The sequence below is a fragment of the Mixophyes fleayi genome, chromosome 10, assembly GCF_038048845.1.
Source record: "Mixophyes fleayi isolate aMixFle1 chromosome 10, aMixFle1.hap1, whole genome shotgun sequence".
NCBI classification, from domain to species: domain Eukaryota; kingdom Metazoa; phylum Chordata; class Amphibia; order Anura; family Limnodynastidae; genus Mixophyes; species Mixophyes fleayi.
The window spans coordinates 18347492-18364228 of record NC_134411.1 but is presented as its reverse complement, the minus strand read 5'-3'; the positions used below and the strand labels follow the sequence as shown (position 1 = coordinate 18364228).

At 38.2% G+C, this 16737-nt stretch overlaps 1 protein-coding gene across 2 annotated transcripts in view; it reads right to left on the bottom strand.

Moving 5' to 3' along the window:
- The window catches only part of LUZP2 (leucine zipper protein 2), a 462788-nt gene that overhangs the window by 74260 nt on the left and 371791 nt on the right, over positions 1 to 16737 (bottom strand). For both annotated transcript variants that reach the window (XM_075188001.1, XM_075188002.1), the window contains exons 8-9: positions 10956 to 11030; positions 8794 to 8943 (exon numbers count right to left, since the gene is read on the bottom strand). In XM_075188001.1, coding sequence (XP_075044102.1) covers positions 8794 to 8943; positions 10956 to 11030 — 225 coding nt within the window. The remainder of the gene's footprint in view (positions 1 to 8793; positions 8944 to 10955; positions 11031 to 16737) is intronic.

Here is a 16737-nt window from a genome sequence, read left to right as displayed (position 1 = left end):
GTCGAGTTGGGAGATATTTTGAGACAAGTGAGAAGATGTATGTCGGTGCAAGTTTGTTGATGTCACGGGCACTAGGAGTCTTTACCCAGGGATCACCAGGTGATAGGCCTACCAGAGCAGTATAGGTGGTAATATGGTACTCTGGTAGCAGGGTGATCACGGAACAGGAAATAGCAGATGATGAGATGCTCAGGAAAGTCTATGACTAGCAGCACTGGCAATATGATGGTAATAATACACGAGGAACTGTATGGACAAAGGACACGTGAAGGTAGTCAGTGGTCTGCGGTAGCAAGTTGTACCACTGCTATAGTGAGGAGGAATGTCCAACAGAAACGAGGAGGTGATGAGAGTCAGCGGTCTGCGGATAGCAAGTTGTACCGCTGTCAGAGTGAAGGAATGGAATCCAAGTGGAGGTATCCGGGGAGTCAGTGGTCTGCGTTAGCAAGTTGTACCACTGCTATGTGAGAGGATACTGGAACAGGTGAAACTGGAAACAGGGGTCAGTGGTCTGCCACTAGCAAGTTGTACCACTGAATATATATGTGAGGAGGTGCACGGGGAGAGACTGCAACACAAGATATACACGGGCACCTTAACTTTGATCCACAGTAATATGCACAATATATATGTATATATGACTGAACAGCACTGCCAATATAGAAAGTCTCTTGAAGTAATCCCGCACGAGATAACACAGTCAATGATGGCAATAGACTCAGCGGATAGCAAACTCCAGAGGAGAACCAACACAGTCCAGCAAGGTATGCAATACACAGCACAGTCAATGAGAAGTATGCATACCGTGGTTCAGAAGCAGGCAGTCAGACAGGAGTGCAGAGATACCTGAACGGCAGGAGGCCGGCAGGATGCAAAGTCCCTGGATGGGTGAAGCGGTGGTCTAGTAGGTGCAGCGCACAGGTAGGTAGACCAGCAGGGAACACAGGAAAGCGTGGAGAGCGGATCAGCAGTAGATGGATGAGTAGCGCTGAGGAGTAGCAGCAGCGGGTCTCTGCGGAAACACGGAGGTAGCCAATAGCAACCAGCAGGTGCAGTAACGATGGGACACGGGAGAGCAGAGTTGAACTGGAACTGTTGATCACGGAGAGTAGCGGGTAGCAATAGTGGCAGCAGTCTCAAGGAAACACGGGAGAGTTGACAAGAACTGAAGACTGAAGCGCACAGAGGCAGCGGATAGGAATCAGCCAAACAGTCACGATGAAACACAGATGGGTTGCAGGTTGAAGACTGTAGTGCACGGAGGCAGCGGATAGGAATCAGCTAACAGTCACGATGATGAAACACAGACGAGTTGCAGGTTGAAGACTGTGGTGCACGGAGGCAGCGGATAGGAATCAGCTAACAGTCACGATGATGAAACACAGACGAGTTGCAGGTTGAAGACTGTAGTGCACGGAGGCAGCGGATAGGAATCAGCTAACAGTCACGATGATGAACAGGTGAGTGGATGTGGATGGAAGACTGTAGTGCACGGAGGCAGCGGATAGGCATCAGCTAACAGTCCCAATAATACACGGTAGAGTTGAAGTGGTTAGAAGACTGTAGTGCACGGAGGCAGCGGATAGGAATCAGCTCACAGTCACGATGATACACAGAGGGGTAGCTGTGGTATGGGAACCACAGTAGTAGAAGTGGTTTGGAAACCACAGAGGTAGAAGTGGTTTGGAAACCACAGGAATCAGCTGGGCTGAATAAACGAGGAAACACAGGAACACCTTCAGAGACTCATGGGGAATGAGACTCCAAGATCAGGCAACGTGGTGTTGACCACAGGTGCTTAATATAGGGAGTGTTGCCTGATCTGCCAATTAAGTTAAAGGAACATACACTGAAGGTTTAGAAAGGGCTGCGCATGCGCAATCCCTCAGGATGGAGGACGGCCACGGTTCCTAAATGTCCGGGAAGAAGCACTCACAGTCCGGTGAGTGACAGTTGATGGCCTTGAAGGTTAGTAGAAGAATTTTATATTGGATTAGTTGAAAGACAGGCAACCAATGTAGACACTGGCAGAGTGGCTCAGCAGAGGAAGAACGGTTTGCAAGGAACATCAATCCAGCAGCTGCGTGCAAAATAGATTTTAGGGATTCAAATCTGATTTTGGGAAGACCAGTAAGGAGGGAATTGCAATAGTCGATGCGGGAGATGAAGAGTGCATGAATTAAGGTTTTTGCAGTGTCTTGTGTGAGATATGTGCGTATTCTGGAAATGTTCTATAGATGTATGTAACATGATTTAGATATAGAGTCGATGTGGGGAACAAAGGATAGTTGTGAATATTATTAATTCAGTTTTTGAAAGATTGAGTTTGAGTTGGCGATAAGACAGCATGGATGAAATGGCAGAAAACAGTCAGTAATGCGAGACAACACAGATGGTGAGAGATCAGGAAACTATAAACAGATTTGTGCATCATGCGCATAGACATGATACTGAAATCCAAAGGAGATCATTAGTTTTCCAAGAGAAGTGGTATAGATAGAGAATAGCAAAGGACCTAGGACTGAGCCTTGTGGTATTCCAACTGATAAAGGAAGTGGAGCAGAGGTGGATCCAGGGAAATTAACACTGAAAAAAACATTAGATAGGTAGGATGAGAACCAGGATAGGACAGTGCCTTCAAGAATTGTAGCGTTTATATATCATTTATAAGCATGTGAATAATTCATTAGTCTTAATATTGGCTTGATTTCAATGGTGGGCTTAATTTTTGTTTAGGATTTTTCAGTCGTCACAAATGGCCTTTGATCCTCAAGAGAGCCGCACATTACCTTTGTGTAGAAGCATCAGATCACTTTACTCTTAACACGAGTTTGTACTATGGCTTCTTGGTAAAAGAACATCATTATCTAACCATGAACTAACATGCTTGTCGTGAACATAGAGAGCTTGCAGCTATTTATAAGGGATAAATCATAACTGCAGTGTAAATAGGTTATATCCAATGAATCCATGGATAAATTGAGTTGTTAAAGTGTAAAATGTGAAGACAGAGAGTCTGATGTAAATGTATTTGATGGCTTTGCACATCCCAGTGTGAGAAGATAACTATGTCGCCTGTAGCAGCTTCAAAGAGCTCTTCCTGTTAGTCTTGGACATCTGAATAGACTTTGTGGGGCCGGTCACAGCTGGACATCCTTACAGCCTAAGGCAGCATTTTGCAAGCTTATACAGGTATATAGAAATATGAGTTTCAAAGGAAAAATACCTTCATAATTCATATTTTGGGAAATCCAGGTGGCACTCCATACTGAGGAGCAGAAAGCACACCAGGGTTGTGAATGACAGGTATGAGTGGTATCCATCAACAGTTAAAATCACAAATCTTTGGAAAAGGTATGTCACATTGTCAAAATTTCATCATGTTTGGTATTTAAATGTACGGCAAGATATGACTGGTTTATTGGAGGGAAAGTTATGTCTCTGGGATATATCTGAGAAAAGCTAAGACAGGTCAAAGCTTAGGAATAATTTTGAACAAGCCTTAGGTATCACCCAAGGGATATTTCCGCCCCCACATTAGCATTCACACTGCCCTTATGAATGCTGTCCCATTTGAGTTTGCTTAAAAACCTATGTTTTAAATGGAGAAATTGTCAGAGTTTTTGAGGAAATCATGTCACATTGATAAGTTGTCCATCTTCTTAGCCAATTCCCCATGGCACAGATTATGCAACTCAAGTAAGTGCTATTCTGAATGTAACCCCTTTTATACATACAGCAAACACCCCCAAAGTCATGGCAGCTGGAACGTGTTCATAACAATGCTATACAGACCATTATTAGAGAGCAGAGGACCAACAGAAAAAATACTCTGATCATGAAGGAAGCACATGACCCCTTTATGATTCCTATGTGGTCCTCCAAAAGATTATTGCATACTGGCATATATGAATACATATGCTATTCCATTGGTTTATTTTTGTTATTATTCTGTTATGTGTAGACAACTGGAGCACTTTAATATTTGCAATGTAATAAATTAAGATTTATTGTTTGTGGGATTTCTTCTTACCAGCAAGTAAGTTAAGTTTTTGTTGAACTAAATCTACAGTTTGTCATAACATGAAAATATTAACTAAAATATATATATATCTATAAAAAAAATAAATTTTGAAAGTTCTATTATATTCAAGCACCGAGTTCCTTAAAGCAGAAATGAATTTGTATGAATCGTATGTAAATGTTAGATTTCACATAAAAATACCTTTTGAGGCCTGATCAGCAATACTTTGAAGTTCTGATATGAATGTGCAAAGTATCAATTCTGGTCCCTGATGGTTGTTTTGATGATTATCAAAAGGGACAGGATTCATGAGCATTTCTCTACTGAGAGTTCTACCATTATGTAAAAAAATACAGTCACAAACATTTCATACCATAGGGCATTCATTTATTTATGTGAGCCCGTAGGAAATGAGATACTTAATTCCCAGGTCATATAAGGTGTGTGCTAATTACAAATAATCTCTTATGCCAATCACAATATCATTTTATAAAATTACCAGTTAACCCGTGCATGATACTCATGCATTCTAGTCAAATCAAGCTACTTAAGGTGTTAAAAAGGTTCTTGTCATGCATTTAGGCCATAGCCCAGGCCTCCTCAGGGGAAGAGCGTTACTTCCCGACGTAAGCGCCCTTTTTTAAAGTGGTTTTGTCCACATGTCACCATCTCATCATTCTTCTCCATCACCTCATCCTTCATTTTCATCGCCACATCTATCCAGATGTCTATCCAGACACAGGGATCTCTCTCAGCGGTCCTGAGTATCACACTCCTCTCACTCTGTCACCCCCGGCAACCACCAACCACTCCCCACTGTCACCCCCGGCAACCACCAACCACTCCCAACTGTCACTTCTCCTTCAAGAAATATATATATATATATTTTTTAAATCTTTATAAACACTTTTAACAATTAACAAATTAAATTAACAAATTAAAAACATCTTAGTATACCAAACTTCAGCCCTTTCTGAATCTTTTTTACACACACACTAAGAATTTAGTAGGTCAGTGTATAACTCCGCCCAGCAGGTGGCGCTGCAGCTTGGTTTTATTTTTTCCACACACACACACACACACACAGACAGACTAAGACACGCCACTAAGCATTTATATATTAGATGTTTATTCTAGACACATAGTGGCAGAAAAGAATGTACAGGTCCATTTGTCTGCAGTGTGTGTGTGTGTGTGTGTGTGTGTTTCTGTGTGTTTCTTTCTGAGTAGGTGTTTGCAGAATTATTTTTATATTTTCTATCTAATGCTTAACAATAAAATGGAGACGGATGAGCGCTGGAAGAAACAAAAAAAAAACTCTCCTATAGATGGTGTGTTAAATTTATTTTAAATTATAAAAGTACAAGATTGCAATTACAGAGACAGAAGCAATATGAGCATATCATGAATTAAGCCTTTCCATATCCTCCTGCCACGCATTTCACATAGATCATCCTTCAACAGGTAATGTGAGAACACTTGGTAACTCTTAACAATAGCAATATTTGTGTCCCCACCACATCTCCTGGGAGACTATTTCTTGGACCCATCCATGTTATTTTTATTTTTAAAAAAATAGTTCTTCCTTATGTTACCTTGTCCTTCCCTTTAATTTCAGTCTCCTTGCTGTAGAATTACTGCTTTTATATAAAAAATACTTCCTTCCTGAACACTATTAATACTTTGATATAAGTGAGTGTTTTTATCATAACTCCTCTGTTCATTCTCTTCTCCAAATTCTACACGTTCAGAACTTGAATTCTTGCCTGGTGAGTTTGAACATGCAGCCTAGCCATCATTTTATTAGCCCTTTTCTGATTTTTTTTCCTATTTTTATCATTGTCTTTTTGGAGATATGGCCTCCAGACCTGCACACAAGTAGAGGTCTTACCAGTGACCTATAAAGTGGCAATATAACCTCCCTCTTCCTGCTATTAATACCCCTTCCTATACAACCAAGTAATCTTCTGGAAACTCCCACTAATGGACTATGCTGCTTTCTCACCTTTGAATTATCTTAAACCATAACTACAAGGTCAATTCCCGCTGTTATTATTAACATTGCATCACCATTCATTCCGCATGCTGCTTTTGGATAATCCTAATGTCTAGTTTTGGTTTGTTCTCCCCTCAGTTGTGTCTGAGTAGTAACCTGGCCTAACTGGATCCCTTATTAGGGACTAGGTACCAATGTGTGATAGGAACCTCAGATTTAGTAAAAACTCCAGGAGGTTCACAATAACACTCTCACTCAATTATATAAGTACATTTTGATGTGTTAAATTTAGGAATCCACAGCTTAAGCCAAGACCAATGTCCAATCCTATATTTTCTCTATATCACCATGCATCTTTATTTCCTTCTGTCCTATTACCCTGTCACAAATATTTGTATCATCTGCAAATAAACCCATCCTTAGTAGACCACAAATAATATAATGAATGAATACATTAAGTAATCTGGCACAGCCTTCCATCTCTGTTTACAGTATTGATTTTTATCACAGTCTCTTGTCCTTTAGCCAAATCTGTATCCATTATACTGTGAGTCAAATCTAGCTATATTCAGTTTCTGAATTAATGTATATTGGTATACCGCATCACATGCCATGCTAAATTCTAAATGAGATACAGACACTGATCCACCCTGATCTATCTACTAGTTACCAAGTTACAAAAACTCTACTAGATTTGTTAGACATAATCTCAAAGCAGCAAACCCATACAACCTTGGATCTTGTAATTAATTTTGACTAAATAGTCAAAAAAAAAAGTAAAATTTTTTTTTTTATAATTTCTTCATCATTTGTTTGAAACTTATAAGACTGTAATAATTAAAGTTTCCTTATTGCTGTTATTGCCATTCTATAATCACAAGGAATTATGCCGGTTATCAGTAATTGGTTAAAAAGTTTGGTTGCTAGCGCTTCAGGCACTACATTTGGTTCTGTATACTCTTGGATGTATACATGATTTTGAAAGAAAATCTTTTGAAAGGTAACAACCTTATCCACACCTTAGTGTGCTGCATCGTACACAATTGTCACATGATTTAAAACATGACATTAAAAAAAAAGTGAACAGACAGGATTGTTTTATTGTACTTAATAGACAACAAAATCACCCAGCCATTAGATAAAAAATATCCACTATCCACACCAGCACAATTAATAGGCAAATATTTAAAGATGTGTTTAATTAGTGTCAGATTAACATTTTGTGATCAATTTTATTTTCTGTGAAATAATTGAGGGATATTAAATCAATCTATGTGTTACAGAGGGTTTTCAGACATGACAAATGTATGAGAGTGGGGATACATGGTTTGAACACGAGTGCCTTTTGGATCTTCAATTTAATCTAATCTACCTTTCCTACCCTCCCTTCTTTCCTCTCTCACATGTCCAACTGCCTCTCTGACATCTCCGCTTGGATGGCTGAACCCTACTTAAAGCTCACCATATTAAAAAAACAAAACTAGCCATCTTTCCAATTCCTATAATTAAGTCCCCTCCTCCCATTTGTCCAAAAGTTGTTAATGAGACCCTCTCCCCTGTTACCTTTGCATGTTTCTGAGGGGTCATCATTGGCTCCGCCCTCAAATTAGTCTTCGCAGTTGTGTAATCCTGTCACCTGCTCCTTAAAAACTTTGTCAATGTTCATGATTTCTTCTCACTGGATGTCACTGCCCACTTGATTATTGCAATCTTCTAATCTCTGGTCTGCCTATCACAGATAAGGCCCCTGCAATCTGTCCTAAATGTGCCATCATGTATAATCTTCCTCTCCTGATGTTCCTCTTCTGTTGTGCCTCTCTTTAAAGCCCTCCATTAGTTCTTCATTCAATCTAGCATACAATTCAAGCTTACCCTCACCAATAAAATCCTTTTAAATGCCTTCTCCCTCGTGCACATCCAACTTTTTCAAGAAATATTCCCATATACTCCCACTCTGTTCTGCTGATGACCTTCACCTCTTCTACTCTTCCATCAACACCTCACACTCCCGTCTGCAGGACCTGCCCATGCTGCTCCCCACCTCTGGAACTCCCTGCCCTGACTGACCAGACTAGCCCACAATCTCCAAACTTTCATGTTCTCCCTCAAAACTTTAACCTTCATGCGTGCCTACCCTGCTTCATCCTGAAACAACTCCCTATTCATGCTTCATCTGTCCATTCCACTCCCTCTGACTCAGTTTGTTTCCTCTAGAATTTTAGCTCTTATAAGCAGGGTCCTCTCTACTTCCCATCTCCTGTCCTCACCTCCTTGTCCTCTTGTCCTGACTTCTGCTATTGTTGGTTCTTGTGCTCCATTTGTAATATGGTCTGATTGTGTATTGCTGACAGAGCTGTTCTGCAGAATCTGTGGCACCTAATAATAAACAACAATGATGGTGATGATTTTGCCACTAAGTCTAAGCATTTTCTGCCAGCCATAAGCATACCGGTATTTATAGTTCCAAAATAGCAGGAGAGACACAGGTTGTCTAACCTTGAGTGTAGTAGAGACCCATTACATAGTTGGCTATTGATCATGATTGTTTTCCAATAGTCAGACTAACTGTATACTACTTAGATGGGATAGCAATTGCTTGTATTACTGGTATGCTGCACATTGCAAAAGCAACCAGTTACGTCGTTATAATATTTTTACAATACTTCCTACATCAGTCATAGGAAAAAAGCTCTGGTCAACTGTCTCTGGAGCCACATGTTGGCGAGTTTACAATGTATGTTTTAATAGCTATAGAAAAATTATAAAAAAGTACCTCTGTGTTAGAATTCTCAAAAGTCTCTCTTGAAGACGTCGGCGTCTCTCTTCGTTTTGATGAGATGATATTTGCAGCAGGTGGATGATTGTGTAAAACTGAAGATAGGCAGAGTTGCACTGTTTCTTTCAGAGCTTTCAATTGTGATTCCTGGGGAAAGCACAATACATAGGTCAGTTATTGTTTGTTTAGCAGTAGTCAACAATAATATAAAAATATGTACTTTATTGAAAGTTTGGGGCTTTAATTATAATACATTTTTAAAGCTAGTGAATTTATTGCACATTGGTGAGCAGAACATATTTAATCCCCCTTATCTAAAAAATATTGGTTTAGTCTTCTTATAAATACAGGGAGAGCACCAGGTAGCAAGGGGTCAATAGTTCATTATGTCTATGGCAGAAGTCTAAGTAAAGCAAATAGAGTCCCGATATATATGCTAAAATGATTTATTTAAATAAAACAGTTATATAATCTTAACAACTTTGATGTTAAGATTGTATAACTGTATTTTGTTTACTAAATCATTTTAGCATATATCGGGAGCCTATTTGATTTATTTAGACTTCTGCCATAGTCAAAATGAACTATTGACCCCTTGCTGCCTGACGCTCTCCCTGTATTTATGAGATTTTGTGCATTGTGAGGAGTGGAGTTCCTTTTCAGAGGAGCAGACTCGCAGCTTTATTCTGAGGGTGTCTACATATACATTTATTTGATTTTTTTTGTATACTAAGTATTTCTGAAGTTCTAGGTGTATTCCATTGTTTTGACTATATAGTATTGGTTTAGATTTTTTGTTATATTTCATTGTAGACGTCAAACATAAATGATAGCAATTGATAGTATAAAATGCATGGAAATTATGTATTTCTTTCTTTCCAGGAAAATCCCATAGGCATCAAACTTATTTTCTTTATTATCAATGATTTATTTATATATAACTGAGATAGTGGGCCTGCTTCATTAAGGAAAGGAAAGCAAAAAAAGGAGTAACTTTGCACCTTGGCAAAACCATGATGCATTGCATGGGGAAGGTACATTTAAAATGTGTGGACAGTCACAGATTAATAGTTGGGGTTGGGCAGGTCCTAGATCCTAGATCAGCTTTACTTTTCTTAATGAATCAGGCCCAGTGTGTTCATTAAAGGTAATTTTAATACACTAAAAAACAATGGGGCTGTTTTAATCACAACAGTGCATTGGGCACAGATTTGAAGTAACCAGGGGCCTGATTCATTAAGGATCTTAACTTAAGAAACTTCTTATTTAAGTCTCCTGGACAAAACCATGTTTTAATGCAAGGGGTGCAAATTAGTATTCTGTTTTGCACATAAGTTAAATACTGACTGTTTTTTCATGTAGCACACAAATATCAACTTTAAATTTCAGTATACAAATAAGCTATCAAGTATTTGTGTGCTACATGAAAAAACAGTCAGTATTTAACTTATGTGCAAAACAGAATACTAATTTGCTCCCCTTGCATTGTGACATGGTTTTGTCCAGGAGACTTAAATAAGAAGTTTCTTAAGTTAAGATCCTTAATGAATCAGGCCCCAGATCACAATTTACATTTTTTAGTGCTTTTTAGACAATCTAAGAAAGCATTTAGCTTGTTGCTTGAGTTACAGCACATTTATGAACGTAGCACTGTATTTTTAAAGAAGCCATCCGTACTTAGGAAAATCAGTATAATGCATGAACTCTCTCTGCCAACAATTCCTGGCCAGGAGGCTTTGATTACACTTATAGACTAGCGTAGTACATCAGCTGACAGCCAAGTCTCTGTTTCATCATAACAGTTGGGTTGGAGTTTGTTCAAACTCAATAATTGCCCAAAGTTCCACTCCAGAAATCATACATACTGGACAGTCAACTGTTTTTCCCACCCTAGTTTCTCTAGGTGGCATATCTGGGTTGCAGTGGAGTGCCACTCACAGCACCACTAATGGCTCTATTCCTCATCTTAACAAAGTTTGCAAGTACATTTTAACTTGATTTAAGGTATTACTTGTTATAAAATAATCTCATTTATCCTCCAAAGAATATTTATCATTAAAGGTTCAATCTGTATAAGAATAACGATTTTTCTACACTTACATTATTACCATTAGCAAATAAATATGCAAATAACATAATGTACAATAACAAGCCCTTACATTATCAAGAGACGCTATTTCCATTTCTTTTTTTGCCACGGTTAACTTTTGCTCCAGATCTGTTAGTTGTTGTGCCTGTAAAAGACAATTGGAAGAAAAAACCTCAGATGTGCCCGATGTCAGGAGACAAACAGAATTAGCCATTCATTGGTCTGTAATGCAAATGACTGTGTAACTCATAAACATGTATAGCCATTTGTAATGTGCTATTTAATTAACTAATTATGAACTCACAGATGGTGGCTCAAAATCATGTCTCCCTCTTTCTCTAGAAAAGTCTATTAAAGTGATTTGTACTTTCAGAAGGAAACATCTTAAAGCATTGGTATTTCAAATAATACACACATCATCTTCAGGGAAAACATACATACATTGATGCCGCGCTGTCAGGAATATACTGTTTGAATATAATGCATGTTTTATTCATTGATAGTTCTTCAGCATTGTATATTTATGTGTCATTTTATTTATAAGCTGTTAACAATTGATGCAGAGTTAGAAAACTGGGTGGAATTGAGGCAAATGTGTGAAAAATGAATATTGTTTAAAGCAGTGTTTGCCTATAAATTCTGTTGTAAATAAACAGACAATTTATTTTGTGTTGCCTGCATATAAAACTTTCTAGACAGCAACTGTGACAGTGCCGCCATCAGGTTTTAAAATATAGGAATAAAATGTTTTATTGCCTCCTATCAATCCATTCAGTTCTTAGTAGCTTTAGAATGTATATATATATAAAAATATATATATATATATATATATATATATATATATATATATATATATATACACACACACACATATAGAGATACATATATACACATCATCATCATCAACATTTAGTTATATAGCGCCAGCAAATTCCGTAGCGCTTTACAATTGGGAATAAACATTAATAAGACAATACTGGGTAATACATACAGACAGAGAGGTAAGAGTACCCTGCTCGCAAGCTTACAATCTATAGACATACACATATACACACACATATATACATATATATGTGATTGACATGAAGATACCGATGATGAGGATTACGGTGAAGAGTATACGTGTGTTAAGCACGTCATTCCTCCTGATGACAGTGCGATTGCCATTTTTAAGGTGGCAATGGTTGGACCCCACGCCTCTATAAGGTGTTGTGGTGCCGGGTCCAGCCATTGCCGCCTTAAAAATGCCAATCACGCTGTCATCAGGAGGAATGACGTGCTTAACACACGCCGACTTGTCTTCCATTGTCTCACATGCCGGCTACAACACTTATCAGAAATGGTGCAGATCTACATTAACGTATGTAGTTGTATACTCTTCATCGTAATCCTCGTCATCGGTATCTTCATGTTGATCACATTGTTGTCAGTCTCATGAGCATCGGACCATATATATTATGTATGTATGTATATATATATATATATATATATATATATATATATATATATATATATATATATATGTGCATACACATATTTCAGAACAAATAGAGCAAGAGACCGCTCATTTTGTAATACTTTCCAAAATCATCTACATGAAGCAATTGATTAGAAAACTGCATACAATTAGGAAGTACACATCAGGCTGATCTGTAAAGGTTCCTTTATGATTTTCTCAGGCCTGCTTGAATATACTCCCACAACAACCTCACCAACAATGGATGATATAAGAAACAAAAAGTGGTCACACAGGCAGAAACTTTAAAAAGTGTATTTATTGCACAAAAATATTAAAAATACAATGTTATAAAACATTATCGCTTAGAATAAAAGAACATATTTAAAATCAAATAAGTACATTGGAATTGGAAATTAAGTAAATATTGTAGTGTTTCCAAAGTTCCCTGAGAAAGTAATGTGTGTAGGATTAGTTATGAATCTGTTCTGTTATACCAAACTGGGGATTTCAGAGGTGCTTCTCAACATAGTTGTATTTCAATCTGTATTAGTTTAATGTTTCAGCATAATATCATTACCCTTATAGACTATAAATATGATGTCATTAAATTTTAAATAACTGTGCGTATAATACTGAAAATTGAAATTTTTTTGATGATGGTGACAGAGGAGGAGGAGGGTATTTCTGGGCCCCCATAATTTAGGTAGGAGCCCCCTGATGCCGCCCTAGTTAAGGAATGCAAATGCCTATGTGTTGTATTTTGTATTAAATTAATCTGTGCACATGGCAAGAAGCAGGCTGTACACTCTGAATGCAAGTGTATGCAATTCATCTTCGAGTTTAAACACACTTGCGTCAGCCTACAATATCATGGGCGAACAGGTAGGGGTATGGGAGAAAGCAAGTAGTCAATGTACAGAAAGGCATGCCAAGCTCGAGCGCATGCAGCAGCATCCGATTCAAGCGTTGGTACGTGTTTTTCTGTAATATCACTTTCACCTGTTACAGGTCAGGTGTAAGTCCCAAGTGATAGTGATGATAGTCGTGTACGCATGCTAGAAAATGTACAATCAAAAGCAACTGTAAAAATGCATTTATGAACAGTAGGCATTAATCACATCCTGATACATGTATTTCAATGAAGAAAGATTAATGTTTTTTTAATTAATGACTATATTCGTAACAGGTGACATTAATTGAATATTTTTTTTTTCCGCGCGTTGTGCCTGAAATTTATTTTCCACATATGTAGTGTACGTATCCTGCAGTATATTGTGTCAGTCTCAATACAGAAAGTGTCGTACATGCAGAGCATATGTACACCCGTATCCAACAAAAGATGTTTATTCAAATCTACTTGTAGTTGAGTACAGATGGGTGTATGCCTGATTTATGTGCATTTCTTTTTCGTGCACTGTGAGTATATGGGTACTTTGATCACTCAAGTTGACAACAGATGATGATACAGCGGTACTTAAATAAGTAACAATGTATGGCAATGGAATGGCAATGGTTTTTAGCAGTCAATGTTCTCTTAACCGGATGGGTAATACTAGGGCCACAAGTAACAGGGCAAAGTCCCAGGATGGTTATACGATGGCAAAGTCCCAATATAATAGCAAGATAACCAAATCCCAGACAACAGTAATTCACCGCTGTTTCCAGATGTTGATATTCCTCAGATCAGAGTATGACTTCTTCAATCCACAACACTAACCTAGCATCCCACTGGATGAAGCCTCAAACTTCCAATCTCACCATCAGATCACACATACAGACTGCTCTGACCTGCACATTTTTTTTATGGACACAGAAAAAGCCTTCTTCTATCTAAGAAGTTCAACAAACCCAAGACCTACATTTTCCTAACAAGAAATGTATTCGAATAAAAGGATTAAACCCCTTTCATACTGTCAAGGGCTCACAATTTGATTTAACATATTAAATTAGTAAATCTCTGCTTAGACATGCTGGCATTACAGAAATGCAATATACAGTAACGTCTATTCTATATACAGCACAACACAATACAATTTGTTGTTCAATTGCTATCAGGACTAGCAGGAATTCCTGTGGTTGCGTATACTGTGTGAGCAATAGCCAGGTTGCTGGTTAGAATAGAATAGAATGTTGAGCAAGCCTGACTGAATGATTGTATTAGGACATAAGCCAACTGCAAACACAATCTTAGAATATTACCCTAATTATAATAGTAGGCATAACTTTTCTACTAATTATGCACATTTTACCATCTAAGTTATGACATCACCCAACTAAAAACTATACTCAAAGACTGCCATTTAACTTCTACGGAAGAGTTATTGGATACACATTGCCAATTTGTTACATTTCACCCACCTGGCATAATTTACACATAATATCTCAATATACCATAACTCACAGATAACATCACAACATATGAAATATGACAGTCACACAATGTATAATAATAATATGTCAACATTATGACCAGACCATCTGTGTACTTTAATGATTATATCGATAGTGTTGCGGAAGCCTTACACAGTATAATGTTCATAGCAGTTGCATTATGAGTATATTATGAAGAGTAAGATATCCACTACTGTAAATTATTTTGAAATTAAATGTGCCCTATACATTCTGTGAGCAGTGGAAATTCTCCTGTGACTTTACATGGCTGTGCAACTCCTCAGTGATGTTTAATATGCTTCTGCATTAAAGATGGCAGCCTTTTGTTTTAGTTACTTGATGCAATCCATTGTCCTTTTGGAGCAGGCTTGTGCCTATAGACAACATAGAGCAGGGGCTGATGAGCGGGTGCCACAGAGATTTATCATCATTTAGACAACTGCTGGAGTTATCCATCAGTTTCAGGAAGGGTTCAAAATTGCATCTACTGTATTTCCCCATGTATAAGATGCACCCATGTATAAGACACACCTTAAATTTGGGTCCCAAAATTTGAAAAAAAAAATGATTACATAAAGTTATTGAACTCGAGTTATTACCAGCGTCTGATAGGAGATTACAAATGTGCATGTGAAACTGTTAATCACTGTTAATACCAGCGTCTGACAGGAAGGCAGCGCTACTGCACAGCATTGTTCACAAGAGACAAGTCACGTGACTTGTCTCATCGGAACTCTCAGTCAAGTAATTTACAGCTCCGAGGGAGGAGAAGAGAAATGTGTGAGTCTATTTCAGCAATGTCATGCTGCATCCATGAGTGATCATTCTGGACTCGGAGGTAATAGGTAAATACCGCTGGCACTGTATAAGATGCACCCAGTTTATAGACCCCAAATTTTTGGGGAAAAGGTGCATCTTATACATGGGAAAATACGGTATAATATAAAAGTTATGTTAATTTACCTTCAATATTTACTCCTTCAGTACTGAGGATAAGTGGGACTTGTCCTCAATATATTTCCTTAAGGTGCTAAGTACGAAATCCCACTCCTCCTAAGCACTCATGGGCTACAAATCTGTAAATATAATAGTTACTTATCCCCCAACTGTATTTTTTGACAGTGGTAGAAGAGTCTACTAATGATGATATCACAGAGCATGTGGCGCTCAGCACACTACAGAAAAAAATCTGAAGAGTCATGGGATGGGGTAAAGTCACTATAAATTTACTGAAATGTTCCATCCTGTAACCCAGAAACTCAAAGGCACACTCATTTGAAAGAGGGGAGTCTACTCATTCAAACGGTGGCTCCTTAGAAGATACTGGCTGGTTATCACTAGACAATAACACCTACACTCCAGGAAGCATGAAGAAGTTGAGGGATCGGAGAGGAGGACACTTGTCAATCCTCAATTTCCCCCATGCTGACTTTGATAAACTCAATATTAAGCAGCCCAGGGATGGAGGAGGGCTGTTGTAATGCCCAGTTCTCTCCCACCATGACTCCAAGGGATTATGGGGAATGCTCATTTCAAAGAAGTGAGTCTCCTCTTTCATATAATATGTCCCCTTACTAGCACTTGTCTGGTGATCACCAAACAATATCATCCTATACTACAGAAAGAATTAAGTCCAAAGATAGTGGTTAAAATACCTAGATCTCACCAATCCCGGCTTCAATTAACTATGGGCTACCTTCATTTGATGAGGTGATTGTCTGGTTTTCAAAATGGTATGCCATGCTGGACTACTCATATTATTCCTATACATTTTATGCATTTTATTCAAAACAGTGCAAGCTAGAAATAAAATATGCATTATCATTTTGAAGTGCAGATGGATAGGTAGATTAATGCCAAAGCAGGAAACACAAAGGGCCTGATTCATTAAGGAGAGCAACGCATAAAAAAAGGAGTAACTTTGCACCTGGGCAAAACCATGTTGCATTGGAGGGGGAGGTAAATTTAACATGCGATAACAGATTTATTGGGATTGGACATG